A 27,111-nucleotide genomic window follows, 5' to 3' on the forward strand; every position below is an offset into this window, starting at 1 on the left:
TTGTATGGATACCTGTACAGAAGCATCCTTTCCAAGCACCCTGGGGGCAGTGGTACCAGCAAAAGAGCTTCCTGCAAAGAAAACAAGAAGGGGTGATTTTTCTGCTTTCCTCCAAGAGGAGACAAACTTAACCCAGGCTTGTCAGCAATTAGGTACTGAGTTGCTGGAAGTATATGAGTCAAATAGTGGACTTGAGTGAAGAATTAGGTCCCTCTTAACATCCAATTTTCAAAGAAAGCAAAAGTCTATGAGAAATTTAATTGGCCAGGGCCAAATATTTGTTAAATCTTAATTTTCTCCACAGCACTTTTCCTGTAATGTAACTATCAGAGATTGCTTATTTTACAGCTTATTGTATGGGAAATCCCCTTTAAATGTATTTCTGAAAAGCAGCAGAATATTTCATGGCAATGATATGTCATGTAGAGAGGCAGGCACAGTGGGGGACAATCCCAGAAAAAAATTTTTTCACCCATGGCTTGACCATTGCCAGAAGGCATGCACAATGTAGTTCCAACAGAAATGTGACAGCAGCTGGTATTTCCACAGGAGACAAAGTTGTGATCAATTCGTCCTAGCTCCAGCTCCTGCTGACTCACAAGTCCCTTCTGTCTTTCTCACTGGGACTTGAGTCAGTCCAAAAAACAAGGGGTATTTCATTATGGAGACTTGCCTGGAAACCATGTGGAGAGATGTACTGAAAATATGGCAATCTCAGGCATAAAATTTGTGCTGCTGGGAGCTGTTTATTGACATTTAAATCATAGTTCAGCAAGACTTTGTTATAGCCTTACTGTCAGAGAAAATGGTTTGTTGATGGAAGAAGCCTATGGAGTTCATGACTGTGATTTTATCACAGAAACAGGCTATCCATTTTAGCTGCTTTTTTTGTAGCTGCAGTTGTTGTATGTCTCCTTTTTCTTCTCTTTTCTGTTTCTGTTTTTATTGTTTAATACTATTAAAATAACTAACATGACACATTATTCTGGTTTAATTTCAAGTGGAATTTGGCATCTTCTACTGGTGAGAAAAGGTTTAATTGCTCTTGGCATTTTAAAAAGAAATGCAAATGACAAAGATATTAAACTGACAAATTATGACAGCTCACATAACACTTTTTACAATGGTTTTTTTCCATGCATTTTTAATACCCAGAGTAGTCAGCCTTAATACTACCATATTTACAATAAATCATTATTCTAATGGAGACATTTTGCTTTGTCAGGCAATACACAATCAGCAGTTTTCAATAAAGAATCTGAAAACTGTTCAACATTAATTCTGTGACACAAACTCATAAAAGCCAGACAATTTATAAATGGGGGCAATATGTTGCCCTTAAATTGGGATATTAAGAAATAATTAGAGCACAGTAAGGGCAGGTTGCCAAATGTAACTCTAAAATCCCCCAGTTTGTATCACTTTGCCCAGTGATTGTAATGTATTATGTGCCTTCTGTAAGGCATAAACATGCATTTCCTACCAAACAGCTTCAGGCGCCCGCAAGAGGTTGAAGTAGCTGTTTACTTTGGCATGAGTGGCTTCAAGAGGCATAAAGCACCACAGAATTTAGGAACAACGATGGCTTTGGGGTTAGAAAGGGAAGTGGGAAGCCATGGTAGAGTCTGCTTTTCTCAGTGTTCCTGCAAAACTCGGCAATGGGGTGTTTTGTGTGTTCGTTCTCCCCTTTGGCACCTGGTGAAGGCCATGTCTGCTCTGGGTGACAGGAGGTCCTTGGGGCACCTCTGAGCACGTTGGTATGATGTGGTGCCTTTTGCCCAGCAGACATCAATCTGAGCCCCTGAACAGCACAGCCACATCAGCACTGGGGCTGGACCCTGACTGGCGATCCAGCTGGGGTGAGATGGGCTGCAGGGTCTTCCACCTGCCCAGCATCCTGCTCAGGACACAGCTCTTCTAGCTCAGGCTGGAGGATCTTTCACCACTGTGCTGTGAACTGATGCAGACAGGACTCAGAGTTACCCCTGCCCATGGTTTTGGAGGTGCCATCCACCCTGATGAATTTCCTGTCTTATTTAGAAGCTGGGGAAGGTTACACAGTGCCATCTGAGGGTGTCTTGGCACTGTGGCACTTGGCACTAGTTTCTGAGGTTAGATAGTTTAGGTAGTGGGGAAATTTTTTTTAACCTACATGTGGGAGGTTCTAGGACAAAAGTAAATGTGATGAAGTCTCGAGCAAGATTTTGAGGTCCCTGAAGATGAACAATTTACTTTGCAACATCTAAGGGTGACGAGAAGTTCATTATATTATTATATTGTCCCCAGAATAATGTAATATCTATCCATGTTCCTTGTTTTAGCTGTGTGTGTTGTCACCCCAAGACAATTCTTTAACTCAAATACTAGAGGAGATGAAGTAGCTCTACACAAAGCTCTTCATTTTCACACAAGTTTCTGTTGTGTTTGCAAACCCTCAAGTTCTCAAAGTGTTTCTATATTCTCTTATACTGTATCTCAGGAAGCCTGGCTCCAAAGAAGAGCAGGGAGGTATAAAACTGGCAAAGCAGACATACTGCTCAGCACCATTAGAGTCTTATTTTGGAGGAGAAAGAGTAGAGCCAGGGTTATTTCCCAAAATGTTATCTTCTCCCAGGAAGGAATAAGAAGGATGATGGTGGGGTCCCCTTCTTCTCCCAGGTGGTAGCCTGCCTACTGCTTTACTCTGTAGTGGAGGTGAAGAAACCAGTGATATGCCGCTTGAGCCAAGGGGCTGTGGTTTAAGAACACAATCATAAGTTCCCTCATCACTGCTTGCAGCCAAAGCTAGACTTCTTTGGGGTTTTTTAAGCAAAATTTGAAATTCTGTGTTCAAATTCAGCTTTTTTTTCCCCTTGTAGAGCACACAGTCCCAACTGTTAAAGTTTGTATACATCTTTCAGATGTAGATAGGTTGTGCATCCATTTCAAATGAGCACTGTCAGGGTGAGCAAGGTGAAGGCAGGAGTCAAAATTCTGGAGGTATAAAACTGGCAAAGCAGACATACTGCTCAGCACCATTAGAGTCTTATTTTGGAGGAGAAAGAGTAGAGCCAGGGTTATTTCCCAAAATGTTATCTTCTCCCAGGAAGGAATAAGAAGGATGATGGTGGGGTCCCCTTCCTCTCTCAGGTGGTGGCCTGCCTACTGCTTTACTCTGTACTGCAGGTGAAGAAACCAGTGATATGCCACTTGAGCCAAGGGGCAGTTTGTGCAGCTGTGGTTTAAGAACACAATCGTAAGTTCCCTCATCACTGCTTGCAGCCAAAGCTAGACTTCTTTGGGGTTTTTTAAGCAAAATTTGAAATTCTGTGTTCAAATTCAGCTTTTTTTCCCCTTGTAGAGCACACAGTCCCAACTGTTAAAGTTTGTATACATCTTTCAGATGTAGATAGGTTGTGCATCCATTTCAAATGAGCACTGTCAGGGTGAGCAAGGTGAAGGCAGGAGTCAAAATTCTTCCCAGATCAGCATTTAACTACACTTTAGTGCCATTGCTGTCTCTTGCCATGATCTCCTTTTCCTCTGCTCTGCCTTTAAGGCTTTTCCCTCAGGGCAATAAGTGCAACCTCATACTGATCAGACTGCTAATGGGGAAGAGGGTTGCCACCATGACAGCTGATAAGTGCTTGCCTGAAAAAGCACCACAAATAAACTTCTCAGCACAGGGCGGATGGAGTTGTGACCTCAGGCTTTCCTTTTCTCTGCTTCTGGCATGCCACACTAGTCTTTTACACCTGTGCCTTTTACAGCTTCCCAGGAAAGCACACAGCTGTCCACAGGATGCAAAAGTGGTGCTTCCCACAGCAAAGAATCTATTGCCTGCTACTGTGTTGGATTAGTCCCTATGGCTGCTGTGGTCCCCTTCAACTTCACATTTTCATGCTGGTCTGCATGCTCTGTGTGAATCTGCGTGACTAGGGTTTATTTTATTTAATTTATTTTATTTTATTTTATGTTATTAATTTTATTTTAAAGTTTTTAAATTTTTAAATTTTTTTAAATCTTTTAATTTTTTTGGTTTTAAATTTTTTAAATTTTAAAAATTTTTTTATTTTATTTTTAATTTTTTAATTTTTTTATTTTTTATTTTTTAAATTTTTTTTATTTTATTTTATTTAAATTTTTTTTCCCTTCTCTCCATTTTCACAGTCACAGTGTATAATGGGCAGAATGAAAAAGGAAAAAAAGTATTTTGAAGATATTAGTAGCTTGGCAACCATAAAGCTTTCCCATGGCTTTGCAGAGGAATTTGGAGTGCTTACGTCCTGTACTTCCCTTTATCTTGCTATGCACTGTGCACCAGAGCTCCAGTTCTGCAACTGATGCCATGAAAGTAGGTTGCTGTGCTCAAATCCAGGGTTTTTCTGAGTCAGTTCAGTGTATGCATTGCTGATTTAGATTGCTTCCAACAGGGATCACCCACTGGCTGTCTCGTACTATTTGGAAGGGTGTGTAGGGGAGACACCAGCAGTAGCTTGGTTTCTAGGAACAGAAACAAAATTATAAGGAAACACCTGTATCAAACTGGGCTTTTTCTCAACTAAGGGGAAAAGTAAAGAAAATTTTCTCATGCTCCATGATTTGCCTGCTTGCCAACTCCCTGATCACATCAGCCCGACCCAAATGTGAGAAATTAGAGATCCTTTACACAGGTATGAAAGGACTTCCCAAAGCTGAGAAGTGGCCCTTAACCTATTTCAGCTTTTGCTCTGTCAAAGGTGACTAGTCCAAGACATTTACCATTCTTAAGCATACGAACATTTCCACTTTGCTCCCAATATTTTCCTCCTATTTCATGATACTAAATCAAATTCCATTATGTGTTCATTTATAGAACAAGCTGTGTTCTCATGGTATTTATGGATGGCTGCACCACGTGCTTTATGCAGGTCAAGAGACATTGCAAACACAAAGAACAAAGATGATTCCCAGGCACACCCACACACTCCTCAGCATGTGGAGGACTGACTTGCATGGGTGAAGCCACTGCATGGAGCTTGTAGAGAGTTTGCAGTGCTCAGAGGCTCTCAGAGATAGAATGCTGGGCTGGGTGCATCTTTCCTGTGTGTATAGGAGGGGTGCAAGTATGGTAGGGAGGCAGGGAGGCCCCAGCCTGGGCTCGGGAACATTCTGAAGTTAAGCAGGTAAGGTTCACAATGTATCCCCTTGGTCTCCCTTGTGAGACAATTGCATGATCTTGAAGAAATTATTGTTAATTTGCCTTGCAACATTTTTTAAAAAGAATAAATGAGGTAGACTCATAAGCATTAGCTAATGAGTTTGACATCAGTCCCAGGCAAAAATGTGAAACAGATAATACAGAGACTGAGCCAGAAAGAATTAAGAGATTGAATACAAATAATTTCACTTAACATGGGTTGGAGGAAAAACAGGTTCAAGGGAAATATTTCATACACCTATCTTGCTGCATGAGAAGATGCTTGGCTTGGTTCTGATTTGTAGAACCTAAAATGATGCAAAACCCATACACTATGTATCAAATGGGTTCTTCTGTGCCCAAATGCCAGGTTTCAAAATGCAAGAGTATTTTGGGAAGGGTTTTCACTCATTGGGTGTGATTCAGGAAGTATCCAGCAAGAACTGGTCCTTTGCTCCAGCTGCATGGTGCCACTGGCACTGACAAGCAAGAAAATACAAAATTATATTCAGGTAAGAAATTAATGCATTCAGTATGGACCAAGGAAAGGCCATATAATCAGGCACAAGACTAATTAGATCATAGTTACATATTGGGAGGCTCAATGGTGAGAGGCAGTGATTTTCAAAAATACTTGCCTAATAACATTATGCTGGAGGCACATGTGCAGCTGATGAGCTCTGTCCCAGAGAGCGGAGACACTCCTCATATGTATTTGCAAAATTGAAAGTCTCTGTCTTGCTCTAGTTGGAGCCCTGGAGTGACTGCTTCTGGGATACTAAGGGATCTTTGGTGTCCCATGTCTTCCTAGAAACACAAAAATCTGAGGAGGGTTCAGGAAGCCTTGCAACAATGCAATCTGAGCTACTGGGAAAGACACTTTTTAAATTCTGAATCTCCTTTGCACCTAGTCCTAAAATCCCTTTTCAGCTTTCTAACTGTAATAATCCTACACATTGTTCCATGACTTCTTACTCAACAGTACTACTTTGCACCTCTTATGAATAAATATTACAAAGGTCTCTCTGTAGAGGTGCATTGTTGGCAACAACAATATATGTCTACTTTAACATGTCTGTGTGTATGGATATAAGATTAAAATATTGGTCATTGGTGATGCTGAATCTATTTAAAATTTGAAAAAGGAAGGTGACTAGTAAGTAGCACAAAACAAAAACAGTACTGCACAACTTACATCAGACAGACTGCTAAGAAAGCTGGAAATGAGGGTCCCAGGTGTTAGAAAGCCTCCAGCAGGATGCTTCCTAATCAACAGTCAGAATTTCCCCTTCCAGTTTTAATAAGGGCTTTGTTTCCCCTGGATCTTGCTGCTTCTGCCTAAATTGCCACCTGTCGAACACAACAGAGCAGCATCGCTGGCACACACGAGCCCCGGCTATCCTGCCTTCTCAGCACCAGAAAAGCTTGCTGAAATGATGTCCATTGTACTGCTTTTCAGTGCACAGGTAGTTAAATGAAAGATGTTTAATTCTTTCTCATCAGCCCGGAGTCAGCACCACCAGAGATCCCGTGGAAAGCATTCACTCATGCTGCTTTCAGGTGGTTACTGCTCGCGAGAGGGGCAGGTGGGGGTAAGCCAGAACCAATTAAATCCTTTATATCCGCTCACACCAATGGAGGGGCAGATTCTGGCATTATTCCAGCATCTCTGAAATCAGGCACTGTCCTTGTTTCTCAGTGTTGCTGTCAGCCTGGCAATGTGGCTGGAACTCTTGCACAGCTGCAGAGAAACCATGGTTGAACACTGCCTGGGTGTTACACCAGGCAGGAAGGCTTCACTGGCTAAGCCTGACTTCTAGGTTACTGGTGCTGCTCTTCAAACCGCAAGGCAACACTTGCCAGTCTTAATACCATTGCTTTGTGCAGGTGCTGTGGCTTTCTCCTGTGTACTCCAGAGAGAGATTGTTTCCTTAGTTTTTTTCTTTCTTAATCAAGTAATTTAAATCCTCAGGTTTTGACGTCATTCTCTGTGTGGCTGCTAAGAATCCTACACCACAGGGCACCCCTGCCAGAAGAGGCCTCCTGGGACAAAAGAGCTGGAAGCAGCAGAGTGGGTTGTGGCGAGGGTGAACGCTGTTGTTGGAGCACGCAGACAGTGTCTGCAAACTGCACAGTGCCCAAAATAACAAGCAGTTCATTTTGCCTTAAATAGACTATGTATATGATAATACAGCCTGCTGCTGAGGGCCCTCATCTGTCCTTCTTTGCACCTACTTAAAATGCAGAAATGTTGTTGTTGTTTTGTTGGGGTTTTTTTTGTTGTTGTTTTGGTTTGGTTTTTTGGTTTTGGTTTGTTATGGGGTTTTTTGTTTTGCTGTTTTTGTGGGGTTTTTTGTAAGGAGAACTAGAAACAAGAGCCTAGCCCTATGCCACTATGTTAACAGTACTTTATTCTCCACAAGCAGTATTTTCCCCTAATCCCAGCTGGTAGGATAAAAGCCCTGAAATACTGGTACTATACCAGCAAAAAGATCAGGCTGTTACTGGAAAGTCAGAGAAGCAGGAATTAATGCCTTCAAGCAGAAAACAATATTGAGTCAAGAACCAGCCCCTAAACTGCTCTGTGTTCTGCCCAAGCTATTGCATGGATAGACAGAAAGGGTCTTTCCACCTAAATGTTGTGTGGGATTTAGGCTGGAAATAGAGTCCCTGTAACAGATGACAGACAACCTCACTACCCACCACTGTGATATCTAAGGTCATCTCCTGGGAATGGGGACCCTAGGAGAGAGGAAAAGCTTTTTCTCCAAGCATGCCTTCTTTGGACAGCCCCATGTCACTTGAAAAGGCTCCTCAACAAGCAGAGTCTTCAGGATTCTCCTGGGCTCTTCAAAGGGAACTGGGCACTATTTCTCCACCAGTGTGAGTGCTAGCAGGGCATTGCTGTGGTGGTACCCCCAGGGGGATGTTTAGCTGCCAAGGAGGAAAGCTCCAGTGTACAGGTCATTGTGGTGCCTCTGTGGCTGGGCAGCAATGAGGGAGAGGGTTGAGGACTGTGGAACTGAGAGATCCAAGCAAAATTGAATTATAGGAAATAATTTCTCACAAAGCCATGTCTATATTATGCCTGTTGCAGATCTGTTTGCTGGGTACTGTGGGGTACTCAAATATTACAGTGAGCAGGAGTTCTGAGGTTTGCTTTCTGCCACAGCTGGTCACCTCTCACTGAGCACACTGTTCCAGCTATCCGTGCTTTCAGGATAAGTGTTCTCTTGCTGTACCTTCTCCTCTCCTGGGATGCAGAAGAGACTGACTGTGATGGACACGTGCATTCTTCACAGCAAAGGGGATAGGAGTCAAGGAGCCAGCTCTGGTGCAGGCTTTCCTTGTAACCTTTTGCTCACATTCACAAACAATGCCCTATTGTGGTGTAGTTTCCTGCAGATTATTCTAATAACCACTGAGCAGTGAAGCATGAGCATGTGTTCAGGTTTCTTACATTGAATTCTAATGTGATAAAACATGCCAGCTTTCTAAGGGTTGATAAAAATGCACAAGAAAGAGAGTTGGATAAGATGGAGCACATGTTTGCTGTAACTCTCAAAACATGGAAGCTTCCTGGAAGAAATGGATTTTATACCTAAGGTCACACAGTGTTTGCTTTCTTTTCTGCTATTTTATAACTAGTCAATTATATTGACACATCTCTTCTCTAAAAATGCATAGCCTGATGTTGGTAGTAGAGCTTTCATAAAGGCTTGATTGCAACTGTAATGGGGGGAAAGGGTTTTTGTGTGTGTGAAAAATACATGACCCGGGCCTTGCATGGTATTTGAGGCTACAAATGCTGATTGAGTGCCTTGCCAGGGAAAAACAAGGAGTCCCAGAGCTCCTATGTGGCTGCTGCATTGCACATATGCTTGAACATTGGACGTCTTTACTGCAACAGCAAATTTGTAGTATATGTGGTATAAAACTTATTGTCAGTGAAAAACATTGCAGTGACCAGAGCGAAACGGCCCCAAAGAGGAGCAGAATGGTGACTGTGCCTGGCAGCTCAGTACAGGCTGTTGGCAGCAGGCTCCTGACCTGTGCATGGAAATGTTCTGTCCGTGGAGAAGGTCACCCTCCCCCATATTCTGGGTTGTCTTTTGTCCTTGAGACTGACTCAGCTCATAGCAAGCAATAACCTGAGAGCTACGTAGTGTCATTTGTTTGGAACAGTTTGCAGTCAGACAAATTACTTTCAGTGTAAAAATGAACACACAAGCCGGAAAAAACTTCAGAAAATATATGGATTTTTCTTATGTGTTATGGTCCATCAGTTAACCAATGCTGCTAGACAACTTATACAAACAAAAAATGCCTTGCATGAATTGTGGATACAGTTGTCTCATATTACTTAATTTGATGGGCCAAATAGTTTACAAAACCACCTAATATTTATCAGATTATAAGGAAATGCCAGATTTGAGTAGGTTACTAGCACCATACTAGTTTAATAACACTACTAGTTTTATTAAAGTGTTTCATTTACTAGTTTAATAATGAAAGCTTAAAATGCAGATTTTTTTTTTTCAATTAGACTGGTAAATAGACATCTTTAATATGTCTTCCTTTCTATACTTCTTACATAAGTATGAACTGCAGGAAGTCTCGCTGCTGGAACTCCTATTCAGACTTCTAAAACTTTTGCAGGATTAATAGGATGGTTTAACACAAATGTCTACTCACTGGAAAGGTTTTCAATGATGCTGACCACAGAGGAAAATTTGTGATTTTTTACCTGAGAGTGCATGGAACTGACTTGCATCAGTTTCACATATCTATACATGGATATATTCATAACTGTAAATGCATTCACTTAATGAATTATTTTACTTAAAAACAACCTGCTGTGTGAGGCCAGGAGTTAGTACTGAGTGCTGAGGGTAAAGTCTCTGTACCTTTAAAAAATTTACTTTTATTAGCTTGAGCTGCAAGGATTTGACCCCTGACAATGTAAGGTTATTTTAACCACCTTTTGTCTTGAATTGAATGGATGTCTGCTTGGATCCCCATACTGGGACATTGAACTTTTGTGAAATTCAACTGCATAAAATGAAGGCAGCCCTATTTTGTCCCTTAACCAAAAGGTGACCTCTCTTGAGGGCTACTCCAGAAAGAAAGATGTTTTTTCTGTGTATACATTATTAAAAAACCTAAAAAGTGCTCTGTGCTTTCCTCAAATGTTAATCTGCACACTGCACTCTGATTTATGTTCAACATGTCAGGATAATGGGGATGGAAAGCACAGGGCACACTCCTTGGTCACATAAAAACATTGTAAAACATTCTGAAAGTTCTCAGTCTGTCTCCAGCAATGGACCATTAAATAAGAGGAATAAACACAGAAGGGACCATTGACCTGAGCTCTGCATAATTTACTTTATGGCTGCCAGCTACATTCACAGATTTACAGGCACTGGGTTTTATCACCATGTGTGAGTCAAGGTTTTGGTTCATAATTACTGTGCAGTTCATGGGAAAACCCTAAAGACATCTTGTGCTGTATTTTAGTAGTTCAAATCAATTGGATCATGGGAAAACCCTAAAGACACCTTGTGTTGTATTTTAGTAATTTAAGTGAGTGGGATCTATGCTTGAGAATGATTTGGAGTGCCCCTCATCCTGCTCCATCACCTGTGTAGGTGCAACTCTATGTAGAATCTTGCTTACTGATTTTGGGAGAAACAACTGTTTACTGTGCCACACAGCTAACATACAAGGAAATGTCTCAGATATTCTGGAAAGGGGAACTGTTTAAAAAGAGAAGTGGAGTGCTTGTGGGTGTCTAATGCAGGGTACCTTTTCTTTTATCACCAGCTAGCACAGCTCTCTGAGTGACTACAGAAAATAATGCCAAGCTGGATTTTGTGGATCATACCCCAAAACCAAAGGCATTTATCTTCCACCCAGAGAGCCCAGTACAAGCTATCTGCAGTGCACATGGAGGCATTTCTGCAAGGCATGGGGTGTGCCTTACACCCACATGAGGTTTTAGGGGGAGTTTGGCATTGTTGCCTGGTTCCCGGTGCTACCAGGGACTGTGGAAGGGGCCACAAGAGCTCCCCAAGTAGGTCCTGCTTTCAGAAATGTGCATTTTCTTCCTTTCACAAGGGATCTTCTTGGATTAATGTTTTCTACAGTTAAACACTTGCAAAAAGCACTGTAAAATTAAGTCCTTTTTCTCCCCGTAGGTGACATACCAGTAAAGGTCTAATTTCTGGCTCTCCCACATCAGCTTTGCTGTATCTATACTGGAATGTAATTCAGTGAGCCACAGCACCATGAAAACCTCTGATGTACTATACTTTTTAATGGATTTTCTTTACAGAGAAGCTTTCTTCCTGGGAATTTCTTCTGTCAGCCCAATTTAATTTGATTGTAGATGAAAACAATAATATTACATTTACATTAGCTTTAAAAGTCTCTGTATTTTTGCCTCTGCAGCCCATCTGGCTCTAATGTTTCTGAATTTTAATTTAATTATTTTTTTCATTTGAACTGACTAAATGTGCTGCATTAACAATCTGCTCTATTAAAACGTAGTGAGAAAAAAAATGTAATATTGATGTTTACTCTTGGTAAAAGCACTTTTCCCAAGAGCCACTCCTGGCTTATTTAATACAATTGTTTTAGTTTCCTTATGTGTGGGTTTGCAACTGAATGAACCCAAAATAAATCAGGACAAAAAAGACCCCCAGGACTAGCCTGGTTAAAGCATGCTGGTTCCTCTGGCCACCAGCAAGTCAATGAACGACACACAACGATTCAAACAGCAAAATGAGACTCACAGATTGACACTTGATTTATACAATCACCATGTAAAACCAAATGCCACTCATGTAGGAGGAGCTGGAGGCAAAGCTCACCAGGCTTTCTGCCTCATAAAAGCAGCCCTCAGCAGGGAGATGCCAGCAGGTTACCAGAGCAGAAATCTGCTACAGCACACTGGCAAGGGTGCCAAACCCGACCCTTTTTAGCCCTCCCTGTGCACAGCCATGCACACTTGGTCATACAGAAGCTAAAAAGGGATTATTTGTTTCCCAACATCAAGGGTGGCTTTAGAAACAAGCGGTGTGTAAAACCTACTGCAAAGACAGCTACCTCCAATCAGGAGAATGAAAGTGGCTGATTCTGAAAGTTCAAAACAAAACCCCAAACAAGTGCCTGAGAGAGGAGAGAGGTTCATGGTGTGCATGTTAGCATGAAATTTGGTCTGATGGTATCTTTGAACCAGCCACACCTTTGTGACATTGCTGCTTAAAGTGCAGGGCCAAGCTACCAAGGCCAACGTCCACAGAGCACATTCCCATTCCAGAGGTGCTATGAATCCCTGGCACAGCAGGCTGGGAGCTTTGCCAGCCCCACTTGCTTGCCTCTGGCTGCTCTTTGGGAACCCTGTGGATGAAGAGCCTTGTGGGGAGCTGGGGTCAGACAGACGGAGAAGAAACAGCCCCAGTCAGTGCTCTGCTGGTGCTGGTGTGCCTCTGCAGCCATCCAGACCAGGACAGAGCCAGCAGGGAGGGGACCTCACTTCCCTGTTAAACCTCTGGCGAGTACAAGTGGACAGGGGGATGCTCCCCCAGCCCTACTCCTGGGAAAAATAACAATTAGTGTTTGCATTTCATTGAGAGGCAAGGACTGAGAGCAAAAGCCTCAAATCTGCAGGAAAGGCAGTCTGCACAAAAGCAGGAGATTAATTTTACACCTTTGTTTTGGACACTTGTAACTGGTTGTGGGCTTTATTACAGATCAGCAAAGATATAAGCCCAACACCACAGCTGTAATCATGGTAGGTGCAAAAATAACCATGGAATGAGTTGGACTGGAAAGGACCTCTGAAAGATAATTTAGTCCAACCCCCCTGCAATGAGCAGGGCCATCTTCAGCTGGATCAGGTTGCTCAGAGCTCCGTCCAGCCTTAAATATTTCCAGGGATAGGACATGTACATGACAGCTCTCCAGGCTACCTGTTCAGTGTCTCACCACCCTTTCAGTGAAGGATATCTTCCCCATATGGAATCAAAACCTACTTCCTTTCAGATTCAAGCCATCCCCACCTTGTCCCATCTCCACATACTCTTGTGAAAAGTCCCTCTCAGCTCTTTTGTAGGCCCCTTTTAACGTACTGGAAGGTGCTGTAAGATGTTCCTGAACTTTCTCTTTTCCAGGCAGAATAACCCCAGCTTTCTCAGCCTGTATTCACAGGAGGGGGCTCCATTCCTGTAATCATGGCTCTCCTCTGGACTGTTCGAACAGGTCCATGTCTTCCATGTGCTGAGTGAGTCACAGTAATCCAGGTGGGGTCTCACCAGAGCAGACAAAGGGAATTTTCCATGATAGAAAACTGTCCAGGGCCAGGACAGCTGCTTTACAGCATCTGAAGGAAGCAGACAAAAGATAGGAGAAAGAGTCTGCCAATGAGGAGTGCAGCTGAGCAGGATTCCCTCACACCTTTTGTAGCACACTCCCTCCTGCCATCACACCAAATGAAACATGGAAATGGTACCTTGGGGATAATAACACTTCCCTAGGACCAGCAAGAGGTGCTCACATGTTATAATAATAGATGCTGTGTAAGTGCTGCAGATGGAAAGTGGATATTAGCTCAATATTTGCAAAATGGGAATAATAAGCCCAAGTCTTCCAGAAGACTGTTTGGTGAGTATGGTGCAGGAAAGAATGTCCACCACCAGCTCTTTATTCTGCCACTCTGCAGCCACTGATGAATTAAGTGCAGGGTGTCTTGCTGTGAAGAATAAGTGGAACAGACATGGGGAGATGTCTGACATATATTTTGAGGTGTATTTAATATTGTAGTGTTTCCGGATTCCACTAGCATGCTAGGGGTTTTGGCTTCAAACCAATGTTTGCATCAGTACCATGTGTCTCTGGAACAGCAGTGCTTACTTTAGAGCTGGCTATGAAAATAGTTTCCACTATAACCCCTTGTTTTCACATGCTTCTTTTATTTTATTTTGAAAATCCTCTTTTGAGTCAAAAATTTCCATCTGCATCTTTGCCAAAAGGTGAAGTTTTTCCCCCTTCTTTTTCTTCAGCTTGGAGGGAGAATCTTTCAGATGTTTTTGAGTCATGGGAGAGTGGAAAAAATGCATTTTCCCAGTAGGATGAAAAAAAAGTCCATATTTTCACAGTAGTAGAAACATACAGGGAAAGGAAACTGAAGGCTGAAGCTTGCATTTTGATCCAGATATTTCTGTAGTAAAGCAGCTTCATAGGGAAGGACTTTGATTTGCCAAAGGCAGAGAGGATTCTGATTTTTGGCAGTTCATCAGGCATGGGTCCAGGTTTAAAACTTTTTAAATGCTGACATTCAGGATATTGTTCAAGGTAGTGTCTTTACAGCTGACCATTTAAAAAGAGCCAGCTCCCAGTGGACTTCTGTCCTTCAGAGCTAATTATAGTCCAGCAATACATTTGAATTCATTCTAAAATCTAATTGAATGGAGAGGAACTAGAAGAACACTGGTGCCAAACATTTTCAAAACTTGTTCTCAATTCTCACTCGAGTCAGCAAGAGCACATGGATCTTGTTGAAATCATGGGCAGGCTGATGTAGTTCAAAAGGGCCAAAGTGCACAGCAAGGTATGTACACACAACTGGCTTGAGCAAATGAGAAACTTCATTCAGTACAGCTGCCAAATTTTTTGTTGGATGTCTGTTCCCCTTCACATAGGCTAGGGAGCATCAGTGCAAAACTCTGCTGTGCTATGTGTAGCTACACTGAATTGGTTAAAAAGCAGAAAAGAAAAATGGAAAGGGGAAGGGGAATGGAAAAGAAAGAGGCAGGCATCTAACCATCATGCTGATGAGTGATACTGCACCCCTGTGCTGCTTTCTATTACTGTTTTCTACCATTGAGAGTTGTAGTGGATGCATTACTGGTAAGTCCCTTCCATGTGTTCCAGAAAATCCACAAGATCTGAACAACTTGGTGGCTGATGATACTGTTGTGACCCTCAGTTTCATGTTTTCTGGCTCTTTTGAAACTTTAACTACGCAGCCTGCACATTTCATTAAACCTTTTGCTTTCTATCATTCAAAACCTGCTCCAAGTGTACATACGTTTGGCAACGGCATCCAAAATGATGTGTTTATTTTGCTTCAGTGCCAAAAAGCAGTGATTCATTAAGGAGCTTGGAAACACAGAGGAAAAGCCACAGCCAGCAACTACCACACGTGCCCTGAAGAGCAGAAAGTTGTGTTTTCCTAAGGAAAATGGTTAGTGCAGCTGAATCACTATCATGGCTGCTTGTCTCTCCCAGCTGGACAGGCTGGAGAGCACAGGAATTCTCCTGGATAGCTGGACTTTGCTGCAGCAGTAGTAGCAGCCTGCTATGGGAGACTGCTGTTAGACCCAGATGGGAGAGAGAAAAAAATGCAAAGTGCCCAAGGGGAATTGGTCCAGCTGGTGGGAGCCTTTCCTTGAAAAGATGAATTAGGGACTTCTAATACTGTGCCATTGCTATGGGGCACACAATGAAAGGTGCAACAGGCCTTGAGAGAAGAGGTGGAGGAGGAAAGGTGGTGACCCAGAGTAAGGATAGGCCTCCAGCTCCTTTAGCTGCCCTACTTAATTTTCTCAGCTGGGGACAAGCCAACTTGTATCAGTTCATTCTGTTTATTGTAGCTACTGATACAAACTTTAGCAGCAGCTAAAGCCTTTGAAAACCTGACAGAAACCTGACTATTGAGGAACTCTACACTCCAACGTGTCATTGTTACGCCACTGTTTTCTTCTTCCCCAGTGGCTTGAACTAGGACAGGCAGAAGGCTATTTATAATTTCTAATGTAGTCCTTTTTTGTCTTTCATCATAAATCTGGAACCCTGGACAAAATTGAAATCTGGTGACAAACACACTGTTGATTAGAAAATGTCTGATGGTTATTTTCTGCCTGGAAAGGAAATTCTGTCCTGTGCTGTCACGGTGCTGCCGCACAACAGGAGGTGCTGGGATCCGGGAGTCAGAATGAGGCACAAAGGAAATTATCATGTATGAAGTACATTAATATCAAGAGTTCTTGCAACTAACAGTCATAAACATGTAGAAGAGTTTTTGAGAATTCAAGGTTTAAAATTTAAACCAGGACTGTGGCATTACATTATTAAGTGTTAGAGTGTGACCTTACAGACTTTGGCTAATATGTCATGTCACCTACTGGAGAGTTCTTCACCTGTTTTTCAGGAATATCTGATTTAGGCTTAGGGACATCATGTGATCCAGTATGCCAGCTGCCCTTGATGCTTTAAACAAAGACAGAAGGTAGCTTTTTCCAGCATCAAGTGAACACTACTTAGCCCTTCTTAAAAGAAGGCAAGAGTCTTATCCTGGACAGCGCACATTTCTTATAACATATTAATTTTCAGTAAATTCAAATTTAAAAACTCCAACATTTCTGTCAGATGGGTCTGATTAATCTCTCTTTTTTTCACTTTCATAATATTACAAGTAGTTCTCCAAAATCTGCATGGCACCACTTCTACTACTTATATCAGAAGTCTTTAGGCAGCCGATAATATTTAAAATAATAGATGTGAACTCAATAGTACTCCAAATAATTAGTGAAATACTCTGTGAGAAAATGAAGGTTCCTGCATAGGCCAGGCTTAATGAAGTGAAGTGAGGGAACTGACTCCAGATCATCACAAGCAAAGTAAACAAACATTAGCAGCAAGTGTGGGATAGAGGCAAAGGTCTAAAATCTCAGAGGGATTTCAAGTTTTGGAATTTGCCTTTAAAGAACATTAGGGAAAGAAAACACCTTTGAAAGATATTGTGGAACAGCACTGGCAGGGGATGAAGCATGTAGAAATGGAAATGTAGGAAGAAAGCACAGTGGGGGTGTAGGGCAGTTTCTGAAGCTGAGGAATATGCACAGGAGAGGAGTAATCTGCTCTTCACGACTTACTAAATATTTGTGTTGGGATCATTTTCTTTCTATTTTCTGCCTTTCAACCACACACAGTATGTAAATGTACTTTAAAAGTCCAGTGTGTACAGTACCACAGAAACTGCAATCTGTTATTAAAATGACGATGGAGATTTTTCAGTGTACTTGCATTCTTCAAGTCTGTAGAAGTCATTCCTAGAACAACTTGCTAAGCAGCTATGTAATATGGGAAAGAACAATGTTAAGTTAAAGGGTGCAACATAAGAAAGCCACAGATCAGATGATAAAACCACACAAGTAGATCCATAAGCATTCATTACTAACCATTTAAAACCATATTGATGTGTTTTTATGCAAGTTTCCTCCAGGCACAGGTAAAACCCCTGAGTCAGAGAGCACAAAGAGATGCCCATGGCTGAGGGCACCTAGCACACAGCCTGGGTAATAAATTATTGAACTCTTGTTGCCATGAATTGTTTACCTGCTTCCCAGTGTTCAAAACTGGCTTGCAAACTGTTATGGTGAATAATTTAGAGTAGCAAACGGGTTTGCAAGAATCTATTTGGAGATAATTTGTGAGCAGAAAGAAAACCTGTCTGTGCCAAATGACCAGGAATGGGTTTGCCCAACTGTGCTGTTTTTCCTGCCTCTGATGATAAAGATCTAGTAAGGATAAATAAGAACAGATATTGAAACAGAAGTTGAATACTAAACAAGTCTGAGCCACTCAGATCTTCCATAGGTGATGACCTTGCTACCCATCAACCAGTTCAATTTTAATGTGAACAAGCAAATCCCATCCAAAAAATTTTTGCTGTGTATTTTGATCAAAATAACCCATATTTGCATATTAAATAACCCAGATCAGAATAACCCATGTTATGCACATTTGCATAGATCACTCCTGTGATCTAAAGTTCTGAACCCTTAGCTTCCAAATTTAGAGAGTGAACTACAGAAGCTTCTCTCAGTTCTGTATAGTTGCCTTCCATTCTACTTTGTAAACAGTATGCAATGGGAATTTTTGTGGAAGGCTGGTGATGATCTCTCACAAAAACAACAGCCTCTCTTTTAAGGAAGATTTCAAGTTCTTTTTTTCCCTTACACTTGGGCACTGAAAATGATAGATGGCACTGGTGAAGGCACAACATTGCTAAGCCATTAAAAGTAAAAAAAGTACACATAAAAATATTCTTAAATATTTTCAAATTTGAGAATATTTTGGGGTTATTGAAAAAGTCTCTGGTTGTTACAAGGAAATGGCATAAATGCCCAATATGCTGCATGTATAATCCATTAATATGGCCTGTGGTTTTGTTTTGATGGCGTCTGTTTAAGAACTGCATTCAGTTTCACAGAAAACAGAACTAGCTTTTTGCTCAACCACAGCTGATTTTCAGTCTCAGGCAAAGAGACTGGAGGTACCCTCCCCAAACTCTTCCCCAAATAACTGCAGGTTCTCTACAGGCAGGTACAAATTCAATGGCATTGCTACAAACCTTACTGTGAGCATGGCTAAAAAAGTGACTTAGCTTCTTGCTCGTGTTTGCTCCATGCCATGACCTTTGCTTTGTTTGTTGTATCATTCAGCTCTGCAGCCTGCCAGACACCGTGCTGATCATCTTCCAGCAGTTCTGCACCCTGGCAGGAGTTGTGAGTGGGTGGAACATATAAGAAATTACCTGTTTGGATCATTTCTGCCCTGGACTCAACGCCATCCTCTTGGTTTTTCTTAAGCACTTGGAAAACAGTCTTTTCCTGTTACATTTGCCAGTCCTGCATTACAAATCCTCAGATTAAATGTGATAGACTCTCCTCATAGCTTCTGTTATCTTTAGGGCCATAAATTAATCTTGGTAACTGAGAGAATAGTAATACAATTTCCTCTTTCTAAAATGCCTCTTTACATGAGCCTACAGAACTATAAAGACCAGGCAACAACATCCTAGAAGTTGTAAGTCATCTATTGCCATCCATCATCCCAGTATAGTAAACACACTGAAATAGACCTGTCTTTGATGTTTTATTGAGGGGAAGGAATTTACCCTTTTGTATGTGAGATAGATTATTGTGTGTATTATCTCACTCTGACTTTGGAAACATTTGGAAGTTTTACATCATCTTCCATGAAGAGATCTTGTACCAGCCATTTCAACAAGTGAGACATTCTAGTTTTACAAACACTTCTGAAATTCAGGAAGAAGCTATTTTTTTCCCTTTGGGGGGAATATTTCAGTTCTTGAGGGTCAGCAGTGTGTCTCTTTAGGAGCACTCTCCACAGTACCCAATGCAGTAACTTTGGGCAAGAAGAGAAGAGCTGTGTGTGTAGTATGAAGCAATCAGACATTATTACTCATATTGGAACCTCAAATCCAACTGGGACACAGGTTCCAGGAACCCCACTGATGCTGCTGTGTCAGAGCAGTCTGGCATGACTACTGGCACCTCTTGTACCCATCAGCTTGCTGCTTTACCACCTGATGGAAGACACACATATTTTACATCTTTTTGCAGAATTTCCTTCAGTACAAGACTAGCCTTGGATAAAGTGATCATAGACATTTTAATCCTGAAATTCTCACTTTAATCTTCCCCGACTATATTTGCTTTGCTTGCAATTGTGGATTTCCAGAAACCCTAGAAGACTAAAATACTGCAAAATGCTTAGAAGTCTCTTTGTGTGTCTTGTCTTCTTAGATGTTTAGGTGCAAAGTGGTATATACAGCTTAAGATATCATAGGATCATCTACACCCTAAAAAACAAGGATACCAAATAAAAGCATATTTTATCTACATAATTGTAATCTTAAATCTCTGCTAGAATAATTTGTTATGTCCTTAAACTTTTAACTCTTCTACATGCCAGCTATCAACATGGCAAGAAATCTAATGCACAGATGAGAACACTTGTATCATAGTGCAGAATTAAAGTCAACAGGCAAGCAAATAGTAAATGCGTGTAATTTGTGTGGATGCTCACATGTGAATGTCAGTAGGATGTTAGAATCCCTTCTGTGTGGAGGCAATTACATAAATATAGCTCTGCATATGAGAAATGTAATATATCTTTCAACAGCCCAGTTTCCCCATTCATAGAAAAGAAAGTCATCACCATCAGTTAACTTAGGAAGAAAAAAACAGAAACAAACACAACAACTAAACCAAAAGAAACTGGCAACTACTTCAATTACAAGAAGGATGTGGTAACTAAATTTCATTTATTTAGCTCACGAATTGACTTTGAGGACTTTATTACGTCATGTGAATCATTGCAGACAGATGGTATACACTTTTGCATTGTAAACTGGGCCTTTACGCAGGAGGGGAACACAATTTCCTTTGATAAAATTAATGAGATTCACCAGAGGCAGACAGGAAAACTTTTATGTTCCTGTTTACAAGTGACTCCAAAGAGGTAACTCGAGTTTCTCAAAACAAACCCTTTAAAAATAACTTTTCAAGGTAAGAAAAATGCCATGCCAAATTGCATGCAAAAAAAAAAATCCTGAGAAATTAATGACAGAAGTTGTCTGATACAATAAGCCGCCCTTCTGGAAGCCTTTCCTTGGGTTGGCAAAGGGACCATTAGTCCATCTACCTTTGCCTTTGGTTCCCACTGTGCAATTCAGCTGGTTCTCTGTGTAAGCCCCACTCAGTTGTCTTCAGTGTTGTGCTTTGTATGGAACCTGGATTTGGGGGTGTCAGACAGAGTCCTTCCTTCAGTGCTTGAACATCCAGGAGTGCTGCAATGCTGTTCTTCCCTCGCAAGGGCACTGCTAACTTAAAATGCAACATATCTGTCTTTCCCAAGTGCATTGGCTTTTTCCACACCTTTTGTTGGAGACTGCTTTCTGTGATTTCCATCTTATCCTGTAGACCTCTTTCCAGCTCTCATCACACAGTAACTTTTTTAGGGAAAGACAACAACACTGGATATGGGACAGCACTTTTTGTCTGATAAAAAGCACAATGATGCAATGGGATTTCTACCTACCCTTTTCTACTTGCACAGCTGTATGTACATAGCAATCCCTTTTCCACCAGCACTAGCTCACTAGGAGCTTATGTTGAATTTCTCCAAGCTCCTGTATGGAGTGACTTTCAAAGATACATTCCTTGGCCATGTAGGTTGTGTTGTTCCATCCTCCAAGTCTGACTTTTTTCTCATTTTGACCCTATTAAAACTTGTTTGAAAGACCTGAATTTGTTAAATAATACAGATAATTCTGTGACTGCCTTGTTCTCATTATCACTCTGTTAATATTTACTGTCTAAAATTGCTGCCAGTGGTGATTTATTTAGTCTTTTTTAAGCTGTTTGAAAAAATACTCTAGATTCCTGATGAAAACTCTGAAGAGCCTCCCTGAAGCTCACCAACATCTTCATCAAATGCTAGTGCTGTTGGACAATTGATCTGCTTTTCATTTAGCTCTTCATCTGTTTGTGCTTTATTAATTTTGTGCTGTTCTCACTTTTTTTCTCTTACTAAATCAAGTACCTAGCAGAAGTCATTACACTCAAGCCTCTGGCAATTTAGTGCATAATCATTTAAAATGAGGAAATAAAAGAGCTGTTTACCAGGACCTATTTTCTATTTAAAAAACATGAAGACTAGCATTAGTTGTATATGCCATGTATTAGCTGACAATTACCATTCTTCTGCCTACCACACAGGCAGCAGCAACTTCTTGTGCCCCTTTTGTGTCCTTGGTATGGCCCCCACACTAACACACTTCTCCATCCTTGAAACACCACCACAGTGCCAACGCATGCAAAGGTCAGCTAGCCAGACAACACTTCAACCCCTCTAGGATTTTCTTCTAGGATTTCCAGACCACTAGGAGATTGTAGTTTCACCGTGTCTTGCTAATAGGTATTCTTTAGGCGAGCCTTAAGTGTCCTCTTGTGGCATATATGCATCTCCCTGCTTATTTCTAGATACTGCATAGAAATAGCTATTAGGCATTCAGGTTTTGGGGGGCTTTTATTTTTTTATTTTATTTTTTCTCTCTTTATTTTTTCACCAGTGGTAACAGTTACTTGTTTGCTCTAGCATTAAGTTTGTATCACTGCTTGGATGATGTTTATGCTTTAAGGAAGACAAATCAATAATTTGTTCATTTTGCCTTAGAGCTATACGCACAATGTGTTTCCCCTCATCCTCCTCGTAAGTTTATCCCATTGATTCTGTCCTGTTACAGCAGTCTGGATACCACTGTCTTTGACTATCTTCTTTCATAAGTTTATCCCATTGATTCTGTCCCGTCTTGTCACCTGTTACAGCAGTCTGGATACCACTGTCTTTGACTATCTTCTTTCTTCCAAAACTAAAAGTAGTCCTGTCTTCGATTATGTACCTGTGTGTGTGGCGAGCGTCGGGCACTTTTCCAGATCTCAGCCAAACGAGCCCGGTCAGGATCCCGTCCCTGCCCGGGCGCTCCTTTTCCACTCGCGACGGGAGCGCAGCCTGAAAAGTGCTCCCAGCAGCAAAGCCCCTGGAGCAGGGCGATGGCACCGCTCCCTGGGGCTGACTCAAGTATCCCCTGTACCTTCAGGGGGGACGAGAAGGGGTGGGAATAACTCCGTGTCTGGAATAAGGCTTTGGAGCAGGGCGGGGGCAGGCAGGGACCGGGACGCCAGCAGCGCACCGTCCTTCCCAAACTCCGTGTAGCTAAAAGGGGGGCTTCTGCCTTTGATTTTTTTTTTTTTTTAAATTTTTACATTTATTAAAGGCAATGTGTAAAACTGTGAACGGGGCGGGCGCTCCCGGCGCTGCCCTGCCCGGCTCGGCGGCCCCCGGGAGGAGGGAGGCTCCGCCGTGCCTCCCGCCTTCCCCGGGGCTCGGGGCTCCTTCTTTGCCCGTTATTAAATAAATAAGTAGGAAGGGTTCCCCTTCGTAAGGAAAGGGAAGGAGCTCTGGCAGCTCGCCCAGGAGCGCGGCTAGTAACCCGCCCAGCTGGTTGCTTTTAGCTCCAGGACATTTTATGTGTAAGCAGACTGTTGAAAGTAAATAAATAGCGTGTGAGTGGAACTGTTTCGGGTCCTTTTCCCCGCCACCTCCATTCCCCCGCTCCCATCCCCCTAGTAAAGCAGTCCTGGCTGTTTGCAACTTTTTGAAGGTAGTACGAGCTTCTTGGGAATGTTGTTAAACTAACTCGGTGTGTTTTAGTTACTAAAAAACAGAGTGGGTCTCTTCCCACAATAATAGGATGTAGAATCTAAATTAACTTCAGTGAGATTTTAAGTTTGCTGTGAAATTCCTGCATGCCTGTTTTTCCTCAACGCCTGTTTCCTTTATATCTACTACAAAAAAAAAAAACAAAAACAAAAAAAAAAAAACCAACAAAACCACAAAAAAATCCAGCTCAACCAACAAAATCCTGTTGTGGACTTTATCCTTAATTTTCTTATTGCTGTTAATGTGGGAATGTTTTGGCAAATAGGAGACACTGCAACAAACTTTCTCTTTTCCCCTTTTATTTTTCCTTCACTGCTGTTTCAGAGAATAGTTTTAGTCTTAACACATGATTTTCAGACGAGCTCGGTTATATTCCTAGTCACACCATCCCAATCAAAACCTTGGATGATTTTCTCACCTGTCAAACATTGCATGAAAGAAAAATTGGACTATTTCCAATAAATGTTATAATCCTGTTGAAGGTTTCACCCGGCAGCCAGTGTGTTAGGATTGTTTCAAGGTAGTCATTGGAAAGCAGATGTAAGGAAACAGATGGAACGGTTAAAAAGTTTTGTTAAACTTCCTGCACAAAAAAGTGACTAAACTCTTAAGTGCAAAAGTTTATTGTGAGAGCATTTTGCCTTGGGGGGGCCTGTATCTTGGCTAAGGATAACTGTGGTGCCTGTGTTTGTTGGCTGGATGATAATGGACAATAATTGGGCTGAATTTCTAGCTTTACCTCAAAGGAAAAAAAATCACTGTTGAATTCTTTCCTGATTGAAACCAAAATTTTCAATCAGGAGCAGTGAGAGACAGGTATCTGAAGATGTAAGTTACGATGATGCTGCCTCAATATTGCCAAGTAAATTTTAGTTATCTCCATTTTAAGAGCACTGCAGTTTGTGGTGAGACAGTGGTAGTGCCTCCGGGAGGTTCCTGGAAGAGTAATTCCACTGCACTTTTATCACTGTTGAAATTGTTGGGAATTGTTTGGTATATCCTCAACAAGGAACGATAGGGCAAGTCGGTTTCTGGTGGCATGGATTCTTGTGGGTGCACTCATTTGTTTTCTCTAGTCTGTTTTACTGACATGGTCTGGACACTTAATCCATTGTGAAGTTTGGGAGGCCCTGACCATCTGTGGTCAGGGCAGGAGAATAACTTTCACTGGTTCCTGTTCCATGGGTTGTCCTTTAGGCAAGCAAGCCTAAAATCTTCGTTGATTTTGGCGTGCCAGGCAGCTCCAAGCCATTTAAGTCTTTGACAGCTGCTAGAGATTAGAGTTGAAGGAGATATCTGTCTTGCACACGCAGGAGCTACAAATCTGTTTTAGTGCTACGGAATCAATAGTGCATTCAGATCCCCAGTGAGCCACACAAAAGCAGCTGTGAGGAGTTTCTTGCCTGTTTGCTCCCTTTCCCTCCAGCCATGCCAGCCTGGAGGGCTCAGACCCTGCCCTACGAGCCCTGCTGTGCCCCTGCAGGGCTCAGAGGGGCTGTTGGCTCTGTGCAGGGGAGGGCACCACTAGTAAATCACCATGGGGGTAGACTGGTAAAGTGAACGTGGTTTGATGTAGCAAATTAAAGTAAAAGATTTTTTCTGAAAGTCACAGAGTGACTTAGAAGAGATAAAATAAATACACAACTCAATACTCAGGATGGACCTTAGCCAGTGTCCTGAAGGGTTGGGTTTTTCAGATTTGCTTTAAAGGTTTTACTCTCAGAAATGTGAATATATGTTGAAGTACTTAAACAGATCAAGGTCCTAGTGTCACTTTCCCATTGAGTTAAGGGCAGGACTGAGGCTTAATCATAAAATTCAAATTCCTTCTAGACTGGGCAGGTGGATTAGCATGCCTGTAAGGAGAGGAAGAGCTTCAGATTTTCATACTCCATTGCAACTTCCTTTAGCAATACCATCACGTTAGAGTTTGCCATCAGCTGCATCTGAGTGGGTGTTGAAGTGTTTTGGACAGGAGGATCTGGGCTTTAATCATCTCATAACTATGAGTGGTAGATGGGCAGCAAAGCAGGTCTTCGATTGCCCGGTTGGTGTCCATAGGCAGCTTTTGCTCCTTCTCCTAGGTGTACAGCTTTCCAGTCACTTAGATAGTTTTTTTAAAGCTTGTTTGTTATTTGCCATGGTTAGAAAATGTGAACAAAGATCAATCACAACAGGAGCTTGGGAGGATAATGTGGATAACAAGAAGCACATATCCTTGTTCATTTTCTTTCCTTTTCTCTGATTTTCCCACGCCCAGCAGGACTTGATTAACATGATCTCTCCCCATTTACTGGCTGGAGTTGAGTGCTTTTGGGGGTTATCAGCCATTGTGTGCAAAAGCTATCTCTTCTGCTTTCTGATCTAGAGCTTATCAAAGGGCAGCAGAGCTGTGCACTTTTTTCAATTCAGTGGGTTTTTTTTTCCTTTTAGATTTCTTTGGTAGTTCAGTACCAACCATAGCACAGAGAAACAAACAGTGGAGACATGATCAGCATATTGGGAACGTAGCATTTCAAAGCAGAACTAGTTAGGTGGGAAAAGATTTTTGTTGTTTCTTGAGTAGTGATGCTTTTTCAAGAATGAAATTTCCAGTAAAAACAGACCTTGTTAGTGTTCCTAGGAATAGGTCAGGCAGCTCAGCATGGAATGTGGAGCACAAGCAGAGAGTATGGGAAGGGGTAGGACAAGTTGCAAAGGGAAGGTCCCGGGAAACTCTTGCCCCACTGGTCAGGGTGCTCACTGGGGCCAGCTGAAGACCGGGGTGAGAGGCTGTGCTGACCTGCTGTGCCAAGGATGTGCTCTGCAGGGCTGCTTACTCTGGCCTGGGGGCAGCTCCTCTCCTCACATACGTTTTGCAGAAACAGAGCACAAACTGTCTGGCTTGCATTTCATCCTTTTACAGACACACAGGTTTTTTTTCTTTCAAGGGCATGAAAATGTACTTCAACAGCACAGGAAAACCATTTCCCACCCAGCTCCCCCCATGAGATGAAAGCAGTCACTGGTAGGATCCTGTTGTTTGTTGACCTTGGCACTCGGTGAAATGATTCTCATAGGTCAGAAGTGAACATGTTTCTCAGACTGCTGCTTTTCATCTCTCTTGGCTTTATGGGATTTCCTGTTCATGGACGAGGAAACAGCAGCTTCACCTGTGTCTGTGCAGAGGAATTGTAATTGTGGTAACTGGACGAGCTTGTCATAGTCCTGAAATGAAATGGAAAACTAATGTTTGCTTCAGCACTTCTAGGTGCTGGTAAACAAACTAATGGGTAATCCATGGAGAAATTCCAATACTTGGAAGTAGAAGTTGTTACTTCAGTAATGATCTGCATTGGTAGCTGCTTGTGAGGCTTACTGAGGGCACCATTGTGGAGCAAGCCCTCTTGTTCCTGAGGAGCTGGACATGGAGGTGCTCAGCCATAGACCTAAATTCTCATCCTGACTCAGTCCACTGTGACTCTGAATGTGCAGAAATGCCCTCAGAGGAATAATTCTTAAAGGGTTTAAAAAGGAAATGGATTTTTCTCCTCTGGCTGTTTTTCCTTTCTAAAGTGGAAGAACTTTAAAACTCCGTGCACTTTACAGGAAGGCATTTCAAAGCACTTACAGGTGCAGTGAGCTACTCCCAACACACCTGTCAGCTGGTCATTTCAGGTTTTGCTGCACTTGAAAGAGTGGAAAGCAGAGCTATGGAGATAAAATGTAAGTTTCATTTGATGTGAATCCCTAAATGACTTGTCCACAGCCACAAAGGACATTCTTAGCAGAGAGCCTCATGGTCCATATTGTTTTTCCTGAGATTTAAATTGTTTGGGGACTTTGAGGCTGAACTCTCATAAGACTACGTTAGG

At 42.0% G+C, this 27,111-nt stretch overlaps 1 protein-coding gene across 6 annotated transcripts in view; it reads left to right on the forward strand.

Moving 5' to 3' along the window:
* Positions 1 to 27,111, forward strand: part of PHACTR2 (phosphatase and actin regulator 2) — a 132,055-nt gene that overhangs the window by 35,093 nt on the left and 69,851 nt on the right. Inside the window, exon 1 of one of the 6 annotated variants that reach the window (XM_039706824.1) lies at positions 26,289 to 26,316. The exons of the other annotated variants lie outside the window; for them this stretch is intronic. Within the exon in view, the coding sequence (XP_039562758.1) occupies positions 26,304 to 26,316 (13 nt within the window). The 5' untranslated portion in view covers positions 26,289 to 26,303. Of the gene's footprint in view, positions 1 to 26,288; positions 26,317 to 27,111 lie in introns of those variants that run through there. 6 annotated transcript variants of the gene reach the window in all.

Source organism: Passer montanus, unplaced genomic scaffold (assembly GCF_014805655.1).
Source record: "Passer montanus isolate IOZ18808 unplaced genomic scaffold, ASM1480565v1 scaffold2, whole genome shotgun sequence".
Lineage (NCBI taxonomy): Eukaryota > Metazoa > Chordata > Aves > Passeriformes > Passeridae > Passer > Passer montanus.